This window comes from Saccostrea cucullata, unplaced genomic scaffold (genome assembly GCF_032062105.1).
Source record: "Saccostrea cucullata isolate Sc308-1 unplaced genomic scaffold, CSIRO_AGI_Scuc_v1 ctg2749, whole genome shotgun sequence".
NCBI lineage: Eukaryota > Metazoa > Mollusca > Bivalvia > Ostreida > Ostreidae > Saccostrea > Saccostrea cuccullata.
Window position 1 is genome coordinate 5882 of NW_026935158.1, and position 10982 is coordinate 16863.

At 31.5% G+C, this 10982-nt stretch overlaps 1 protein-coding gene across 1 annotated transcript; it reads right to left on the bottom strand.

The window, feature by feature from the left end:
• Positions 1–5496: 5496 nt before the first annotated feature.
• LOC134242037 (keratin-associated protein 19-2-like) lies at positions 5497–7968 on the bottom strand. Its single transcript, XM_062724043.1, has 3 exons — positions 7899–7968; positions 6495–6860; positions 5497–5580 (listed from the first exon to the last, which is right to left on the bottom strand). Exons 2-3 carry the CDS (start codon positions 6858–6860, stop codon positions 5569–5571), a joined length of 378 nt encoding a protein of 125 aa, XP_062580027.1. The 5' UTR covers positions 7899–7968; the 3' UTR covers positions 5497–5568.
• Between the last annotated feature and the right edge of the window lie 3014 nt (positions 7969–10982).

The window sequence follows — 10982 nt, forward strand, 5'->3', positions numbered from 1 at the left end:
TGTGTAAAGCAGCCAATGTCTGTTTTACAGACACATGAGCAGGTGGATTTCAATGAACAAAAATGATATAATGGACATAAAAATGGGTACTGTCCTTAGCAACAAGGGCTTACAACAACCAATGTACTGTTTGCTGAAATTCAACAGATTATCACTGACGCTGTTTGATTGACTTTAAGACACGTAGCAAAATTGATAGGCATCATTTTGGGGGTACTTTACACTGTTTCACAGAAACATTTGAGAGTAAAAAAAGCTTAGTACTCAATGGTCACCCTATGAGTGATGACTTTTGTAAATTGTAGTCATCAACATTTGTCTGAAAACCAAACAAATAATGAAACTTGAATTCATTACTTGAAACCCTCAGAACAAATTAACAATAAGATGCACTTGACAAAAACAGCCAAGGTCTGAGAATTGCAAGAGCACAGAAACAGTTTTATATGCCGTTTTTTCAAATATAAGTTGTCTTTTTGTCCAAATTCTTATTCGGGAGGGGGAGGGGAGTTCAATTTCTTGAGAAGTCTAGAAAGCAAATTTTTTTGCAAAAAATCGAAAGGCTTAAGAGAGGATGGAACCAGAATCAGGAATCCACCACATTAAATTTCTTCAAGACAGCGTCTAAACTTACACGCCATGGGGATAAAGAGATATTTATTATTTTGTCACACGATATTTACCAGATCTTTCATCCTTTGACTTGTTTCATTTTCCAAACTTGAAAAAAATCCTTTCAGAAAGAAGAAACAAGTTCAGGAAACCATAGGATCTGCCAGATTCCAGTATACGATTGGCCCTATTCAAAAATGTGTTCTAAAAGTAACAAGAAATTGGATAAAAAAAAGTTTCGAACAAGTGTTTTAATCAAAAAAAAGGTATTTAAGTGAAATCATTAAGACTTTATCATTGAAAAGCGGTTTTAGTTCTATTCTGAGCACCGAAGACATTATTTTTTTAACAGACCTCGTAAAATTAATTTGTCATCTTTTCCTGCCCATTTTTATCAATGTTCATTTGGGTTACTTCTCTTTTCATTTCACAATTGCTCTTCTTTGATTAAGCACACCAGTGATGAAAGTCGCTAAATTCATAATTAAAATGTACGAGGGCCGTTCAAAAATTACGCGGACTTGTTGCACAGAAGAAATATTTGACGACATAATCGGGCAAAATTTCACAAATAATATAAAAGAGTCTTTACTTATATGGTCTTCAAATTTCATATCAAAATGTTGTAAATTGGTATTAATTTTGAGTGATTTTTCAGGACATACCATTAAGTCACGGCGCAGCAATCTTTGACGTCACAAGCATTATAAAAAATATGTGATTGAGCTTTCATTTTCTCAATATTTTCCCTTGAGTACCTGTATAGTTTGAGTTACCCTATCTACTCAACATCCAAACACCATTTCTTGTCAAGCTTAAAATCTATTAAACTAGTGAAGAATATTCTTCTTTTTTTGTTTTAAAACTAAAAACTTCTTATGAGATATAGTGTGATATTGGTGACTCTCAATCACGTTCTTTACAGTCCGGATAAAGTTAACTTTTCGTCTATAATCTTCTTCCCGTCCTCCCGCAAGGCCGTAACTACCATTGAGGCAAGTGAGGCAAATGCCTCACTAAATTTTTTAGAGTTTTCTGAAAAGTGAAAAAAATTCACATTGAACATATGAATTATATGTTTGTCTCCGTGCTAAATTAATATTTTCAACTTTTGTTTCAATTTTTGTTTTTTGTTAGAACTTATCCCTTCTAAGAATTTCTCATTCATATTGAGACACAACTACAGTCCGGCAAAAGCTTTTACTGAAGATATTAGTGTGCATATTGTGACATACATGTAGGACCTCGGTTTTTACGGTATCAACGGAAGGACTGGTTCTCTACATCCTGCAATGGGATTCGAACCCGTGATGTAAGGATCAACTCCTTAGAGCATACGCTCTAATCACTGTGCCATGTGGGCTACAATTCAAAACGTAGAACTTTCTAGGATTAAATCTTTCAATTTCTAATATACCCAGGTCTCAGGACCCCCCTCCCCCTGTAAACCCCCATGACTGGCCATCAGGTACTACCCTTGGCCCGTTTGGGACTAGGAATGCCCAGCACCTTTGCCTCACTAAAAATTTGAGCCTAGTTACGGCCTTGTCCCGTATAGCCTTTTTACAGAGGTCTGACTGTCTAAAATATCAATTTGCTATTTGTGGGCGAATGTCACGAGTAGCCTAGTTTACTACATGTTTTATTATGCATATTTTGGATCTATGTTGCCGATATCTCGAGCATTACGCATATTTTAACAAAAGTGTGGTGCGCCGTCAATTCAGGAGACGTCATTTTCACAGTCGTTTCCACGGGAATCGCATCAGAGAAAAATCACTATGTTTCTGTTAATACTTCAAATATTACGTCCGAAATCTAAATACATAATAATAGAACAATTTAAAGGTACATTTGAGAAAATTGTTGAAAAATATCGCGAATTTTAGAAAATCAATGAGTTAAATTTTTTAATCCGCGTGCTTCAATTTTTTTGTCGTGCGCCGTACCTCACCATCAACGATATCAACATACCGATAATTTTAGTAGAATTTTTTTAAAATACAGAAATTTTGCCAAAAATTTAGTGGAATCTTTAAGATACATATTTCTGTGAAATTTTATAACTATATGACGTCTGTAAGAGTAAATAATAGCACAGTCCGCATAATTTTTGAACGGCCCTCGTATAAAGTTGTTTTATGGAAAAAGGCAATGGGTTATAAACTAAATGTAAAATATCTTTTGACAATGTGTAAATGCTAATTTTAATGTTATCTTATCTTAACTTATACATTTGGTCCGTAACTCGGAATCTTTCTCTAAGGTAGGAGGACACAAAAATATGATGCTATCTAGACAATATATAGGTCGAATTTAAAGAATTGGATTCAATTAATATTGCTACAGAATCGAAATCTTGCGTTCTTAAATGAAACATACGGAGATAACAAACAGTATTCAAGATCAAAGTCCTTAAAACAACACAAAATAGGAGCAGAGCAAATACGTGCCTCCAAAAATCTGAGATGGGATCAGGTGCCATGGAAAAGTGAGCATCTCCTGCAGACAGGTCACACCCGCTGTCATGACTGGGAAATAACGGAAAATCTATCCTCAATTCAGTGTATAAATGATGGACTAACAATCAGCACGAAAAACGTCAGTCAGCATTTGACTCAATGATAAATTGTATTTGCTAACAATGTCATTGTATCGACCGTAAAACTCGACTTTAAACGAGACTGCTGATATTCTTGCTTTATAAACTGGTTTGTCAATAATTTACCTCGTTTTAGAAGATGTTCGTACGTAGAGCATGCTCTTGAGTATCAAGTAAACTGAGATATACAAACTCTGTATGCAGGTGATGAAAGTATATTGCTACATAAGTGAGGGAAGTTGACGAATAAAAAGTTAAAGTCATCACGTTTATCATAGAGCTTAGTTGTAAGATTACCATTAACGTCTTTTTCAAGTAAAATATCCAAACTTGAAACAGATGTGTCAGACTCTGTGTTATTATTTATCTCAAGTTCACCAGGATATAAAGTATCGGCATAAGAATGGATATTACCATTCTTGATTGACAATACGTCGTCTATATATCTAAATGTCGTGTTGAAGGCCACAGCAAGTGTTTTCTTCATTTCACACATAAGATTTTAGACACATTCTGCTTCATATGCATACATAATTAGGTCTGCTAATAACGGGGTGAAATTGGTACTCATGGGAATTCCAATTGATTGCTGGAAGACCTGGTCTCCAAAAACCACATAGATATTGTCAATCAGAAACTAAAGCATTTTTTGATGTCAACTTCAGAGTGCTTGTGTGTACAATCAGAAAGTGATTTAACAAAATAATTTTGCAGATGACCAATGACCGGATAAGTAAATTTAAGAGTTCCATTTTTATTGAAAAAGCAGCTGTCAATGATATCAAAAAGCTTGGACTTTAATTTATCGTGGGGAATGGTTGTGTATAAAGTTGTAAAGTCGTAAGTTTTTAATCTGTTGATTTTGGTAAAATCTTGCGATTTCTAATTGTCCAAAACGTCCTTGGTATTTTTAGGTATCTGATTTACACCACTTCTTGAATATACTGTTGCACAGTACTTTTGAAGTTTTTCCTTCACTACTGTCAACATCTTAGTGAGGAATAAAGAAAGACGCTTGGTTGAACATTTACTGTAACCCTCTCTATATCTTTGTAGTGAATCTATGAAGTTTCGGAATCCAATATATATGTAAGTTCAAATCCATTTTGGTTCTTTGGGATATTGAAAATATTCCAAACTGACATATGATTTTGAATAATTTCTTCCTTAGAAAGGGAACTATGAGTATAAGTTGGATTACCATGTAGAATTGAATCCAAGTTCTTCTAAAATACAATTTGTATATGCAGCTTTAAAAACGAAGACAATGTTGTTACCTGCTTTGTCAGCAGGGACCAGTGCGTACTGATCATCTATTTCTTTTATCACTTCTGGCTGGCTTATTGAATACAATAGTTTTCATATTGCCCCTCAATCTTTTAACATAGATCTGATACATTTAATCCATTCTGTCAAAGTGTCAACGTCTTCTTTTTCATGTCAGGGTGAAGAAGAACAAGAACACGATGAAGGATTATGTTTCAGATACTCGATAATTGGCCATGTAAAGTTTTTGCAATTAAAAAGTTTGGAAGCAATAGTCGATGTATACTTGTATGAAATACAAAGTATTGTATGGTGGAATACAAGTCTGGACCCTTTTGTGATTAAGAATATTACTTATATTAACCGAGTCAATTCCTTTATTAGCATATTGAATTTAAATGATAAACGGATTGTTTTAGTTGAATTTTCTTCAGGAAAACGTGGGGTTTAAAAAGCCTTTGATTTGCTGTAGCCATAATCACAGATTCTAGCCTATATTCTGGTGCCAAGGAATCAAAAAAGGGCTTTCCTTGATCTTTTCAAGAAGACTATTTGAAAGATTCAAAGGGACAGAGTTAAGATTTGTGCGAATATAATGTAGACCTAGTTTATTTTGTGTACATAAGGTAGTTTCACCGATATATGGCTGAAATATTGCCGATTCGGCGTAAAACATTAATCAACCAATTAATCAATAACCTAAGGTAGAAATGAATCAAAAGAGACATCCTGTACTAAAAGTTTATTGTAAGACCGATCGATGCCAATGGTTTTTTCTGTAACCTTCTGTGGCAGCACTGGATTTAATAAACAATTAAAATTATCACTTGGATTTGATATGGCTGATGTCGTGACTTTACAATGAACACAGAAAAAGTAATTCATATTGCAAGTATATGAAAAAAATATCTCCCCGTCGTCATTTTTTTCTGTTCACCTTTATTTGCATGATTTCTTCATGACTTCAAACCGAAAATGATTTTCATTATATCTGTAGAAGAATATATCAACAAAAGTTATTTTTATTTATAGTTTATTTTATCATCAAGATATAACAATTCTTTGGAAACACAGATTTTCATACGATGTTAATAATAGCCCTGAAATAAAGAAGAGAAATCTTAAATGACATTCAATAAAATAGAAGATAATGAAGATAAATGAAGCTTATGAGTTTATCAAAACAATACAATCTTGTGTTGAGTAAACACCTCTTAGACATAAAAGTTGGGATCTAATGTAGGAGTAAGCATCCCCTGTCGACCACTTATACCCGCCGTGTGTTCATTTTCATAATAAGATACACAAGCCATTCGTAGACCACTAAGTGTGAAACCAAGCTTTTGTTTCAAATACGTCAGTAAACATTTGACTTTATCATAGTTTGTATTTGCTAATAACAATGTCATTGCACCAACCAATGAATTTGTAAAAAGTTGATTTTAAACGAGATTTCTGTTACCCTTGTCTTATCATATATGATAAACGCTTATCTTACAAACATGTAGAACATAATTTTGCATTTCGAAAAAAAATGGAAATATAACTCTTTATGCATGTGATATGGCTCAGGCCCTTAAGATGCACATCTATAAATTCCGTATTTTAGTTTCAGTTTCGTTTTCCATATTTCGTAATTTCTTTTTTCTTTATATAATATTTTCGTTTTTCTTTATATACATGTAATGATTTCGTTTTTCTTTATATAATTATTTCGTTTTCTTTATTCAATAATTTCGTTTTTCTTTATTTTATAATTTTGTTTTCTTTATTTCATAATTTCGTTTTCCTTTATCTAATAATTTTGTTATCTTTATTTTTTTTTAAATTCAATAATTTCGTTTTTCTTTATTCAATAAATTCTTTTTTCTTTATTTTTGGTCTGCATTATTAGGCTTCCGTAGATATCTGTATATATGACTACATCAATAAAATTAACGATGGGAAAGTTGAATTCAACACGTTTATCATAAAATTCAAGTAAGCATGAACAATAACAAGAATGAACACATACTCCGTATTTTTTGCCACCATATCCATATCCTTTGCCGCCAAAGAAACCTCTACCAATTCCTCTGCCGCCAAAATAGCCTCTAAATTTTCCACCATAATAGCCTCTAAATCCTGGACCACCATAATAGCCTCTCCCAAATCCTATTCCACCATAATAGCCTCTTCTAAATCCTCGGCCACCAAAATTACCCCCGAATCCTCCATAGAAATTACGAAAATATCCTGGACCCCCATAGTAAGATCCTAAAAAGCCGCCTTGGTAGTATGGCTGGTAGCCATAACCATAGCTTTTGCCGTAGTACGAGCCATAGTCGTCATCACTTACGGCTAAAGAGAGCAGTGCAAGGCAACACAGCAGCTTGAACATCTATTTAAAACAGTATTTGTGAAGGAATCATTTTTCGGTTTTTGCTTAAGGGAGTAATGCATTACCACATTACTTATCTTTTTTAATGAAATGTTTAATTTTTGCTAAAGTAACAAGAAAAAACTATAATTTTATTAATTTCACTGTACTGTATTTCAGACAAAAATATTTCAGAATCGTAGAAATTTCTAACTTAAAGAGACTTGGACACAGACTTGAAGTGAATATTTTCAAAACTTTAAGTTAATACTCTAACAACATGATTTATTTGTTACTGTGGCAGTCACATCAGAATGTTATAAACCAGTTTAGATAATTTTTTTATGTGGAAATTATTAAAACTACGAATAAATGAGGGGTTTGTTTAACACTTATTCTTGCACTCTCACGAAGTAAAATTTGTCATTATTAGTTTTTTTAAAATAAAATTTTGTTTTGTATGAATGAAAAATATAAATATATTTATCCAGAAATTCCAGTAAAGATAAATAAAAGGGCAGAACCAACTCACATATATCGTAAGTCTGATCATACCAATTGAATTTTAAGAATTTATGTATGAAGAATAAATTCAATTAATTGAGGCAATAGTTTAATAAAAAAAAAAAAAGAAAGAAGGAAATTTACATTGAAAACAATGCAACTGAGTCCAGGTCCCTTTTAGACTCGTCGCTGAGAAAAGAATATACATATTATTAGATATTACTGGAACATCACTTCCTGCACAAAATGTTTTCAATCCCCATAACACTACTTCTTTTTATAAGAATTTTTTTTTATCATTTATAATCATTTTGTAGACCTGAAATTATCTTCATTTATATTATATTGGAATAAAATAATCTAAAATAAAATTAAAATGTTGCTTTTAATAAAATCTCATAAAAACAATATTGCAAAATCTAATGCATTTCCGTCCTTTTATAAAATAATATAATAAATAGTATGAAATGTTTGTACACGATTTTTTTTTTATTTCCAATAACTTAAGTTTGTAATTTCTCAAAAAGTAAACTTCGAGAATATTATAGTTCTTACCTTGGTTGATACAAAGAGTTTCAGAAATTATTATGATTGAAAGAATGGTACACGTCTTATTTATACTAAGTTTTCAAAACCTTTAAATGTTAAATTTCTATTTTAATTTTCAATGGTTTTTAAAATGGATATTGAGAAAATTGATTGTATTAACCTTTTTGTTTTGATATTTGAATGATAATTAAGATCCGTAATCTTCATATTGTAAAATTTAAGATATCCATTATCTTGTCCTTCATAAAATCCCCTTTTCTATCATACTTTTCCATATTTAAACATTAATGAAGCAATAAGATTAATGTGCAATTAGTTAAGAATGTGCCATTTTCTGATTATTAACTTACTGAGGCGATGGGTTCCGGTGTAGCAAAATCTGGTTTCGAAGAGATATTATCTCGAGAACATCTGATTAAATGGCAACTTCATTTATTATTATTATTATTATTAAAATGACTTAAATCTCAAAGGAACTTTGAACTTACAACAAAAATCAAATGTTCACCAGTTGATTGGAGTTTATATATGTAATTTTGAGTGATAATCACTTGTTTGAACTCAATTAAAAAACTTGACGACAACTCCTTGATGTAAAATTGAAATAAAACTATAAACATAATTTCATTAGATTTTGTCCTTGTCATTCAAAGTCATAAAAAAAGTTACTGATATAGTGGCTTCTTTTATATTTATTACAAAAGGAAACATTCTGAATACTAGAGGTACTGTGAGCACAGCTCACCTAATGATAGCACCACCTCTCTTTTTCTTTTAATCCAATATTGATTGTATATATCCCTTTAAATTAAATATACTTATCTTGTAATTAAGACATTCATGAAAATGATTTTTAATGATATACAGGCGTCTGCTACTAAGCTACTTACAAGTATTCATAGTAACTGTGATTTGAGTTAAAACCAGGAATATAGTGCACATTTCCAGTATATTTTAATTGGCTCAGTAATATTTTACATTTAGTTATTACAGCAGTATTTATAAAATACATTACATCTATTTATGGGATGAAGGAGATCTCTAATTCTACCATTTGGTTAAGAACCGGACCTCTCACTGAAATTTCAAACATTGTTTTGGTAAATAATTAAAATATCTCAATAATTCATTTTAAAAACCAGAGAGTTATATAAAAGCTAACATTTGTTATATTTTTGGCAAAAGTTGTTTAAATAAGGAGTAACTGGCTTTTTTTTCTCATAAACAGTGAAAAATTTGAAGAAAACAAATAGAGACGGTTTTCATAAAACAATGACAATCATAAGATTTGTCACTACTCTTTCATAAAACTATCTTCCGTATCAGCAATCTTAAAACAATTATCGAGACAAATGTCATTCTAAGTATTACAAGGAAATTCAAAATATGTTTGCATTAAGTTTAGTTTTGTTCTTTCTCTCTCTCTCTCCTTTTTTTTTTTTTTTTTTTTTTTTTTTGAAAAATTGCATATATAGTGTTTCTCAAAGTTCTTTTGCAGTTATGCTATTGGAAAAAATTAAACATATACTGCATCATTTTCAATGTGCCTGGGGAGGGGGTTTAAAAAAGCTAAATTTGAATTAATTTCTAACAAAAAATGGTTGAATAAAATAAACAGAAAATGTATTCGTGCTCAGATATTTGTAATGCTGGAAAAAATATATGTGACACTACTCACTTAATTTTCCTACTTTTTTTTTTTTTGCCTTTAATAATGATTTTGTTTTTGCCAATAAATTTATTAAAAACACGTTATTGTTCTCATTTCGTTCATTTGATTTTTTTTTTTAACATTTTATGAAGAAAAAATAACAAAATAATCAATGCTTATAGCCTAAGAAGAGAAACGAAAGAACAATTTCAAATCAGACTTTCATAGTTTCAAATGCAATGAAGAAAATGTGTCAGATATTACAACAGTATTTATACATTCCGTTAGATCTATAATGGGTACAATGAGAACTTAAACTTCTGTGAATTTGATTTTCATATGATAGACATGTTTAGTGTCCAGAAAAATCGCCTTAATATCACAAAATCAAGTAAAGGGTATAAAAATAGCAGGATGGCTTCATTTTTTACTTACATGAACGGGACCATAAAAATCATTTAAATTTTTATTTATGAAAAAATGGGTATACTTAACAATTCAATAAATCAACTACATGTTTCACTATCTCAAATTTGTTTAGACATCGTAAAAATTACATTCATTAGCAACGTTTGATCATAGAAATTATGATGTTCTTACGAGGAGGTTGAGTTCAAAAGTAAATCATTTTGAATGGAGTAATACTAGTAAATAGTATTTGGATAATACATATAAGCACTTATAAATGGCCGTATAAAGCAAGGAGTGGGAGAAATATCAATTCTGAGGGGCCACAACCAAACAAAACGACCTGAATTTAAAAAAAGATAGTACAAACACATAGTAGTACATTTTTATCTTCTAGAATTAATTTGAAGATTTAATTTGTAGATTATTGTGGTGGGATGTCACTGATAGACTACCCTAATACAGTCTAGAGGATTCATCTCTTTATCATTGTGGTGGGATGTCACTGATAGAGTAACATGATACAGTCTAGAGGATTCCTCAGTCTCTTTATTATTGTGGAGGGGTGTCACTGATAGACTACACTGATACAGTGTAGAGAATTCCTCTCTTTATTATTGTGGTGGGGTGTTACTGATAGAATACCCTGATACAGTCTAGAGAATTCCTCTCTTTATTATTGTGGTGGGATGTCACTGATAGACTACCTTTATACAATCTAAAGGATTCCTTTCTTTATTATTGTGGTGGGATGTCACTGATAGTATACCCTGATACAGTCTAGAGGATTCCTTTCTTTATTATTGTGGTGGGATGTCACTGATAGAATATCCTGATACAGTCTATAGAATATCTCTCATTATTATTGTTTTGGGGTGTCACTGATAGACTACAGTGATACAGTCTAGATTAGTGATCTATTTATCATTGTGATTGGATGTCACTGATAGACTGCCCTGATACAGTCTAGAGGATTCCTCTCTTTACTATTGTGGTGGAGTGTCACTGATAGACTACCCTGATACAGTCTA

What these genes read in the sequence shown, in the direction of transcription:
- LOC134242037 (XM_062724043.1), bottom strand. Translation starts at nt 6,860, where the DNA reads ATGTTCAAGCTGCTGTGTTGCCTTGCACTGCTCTCTTTAGCCGTAAGT.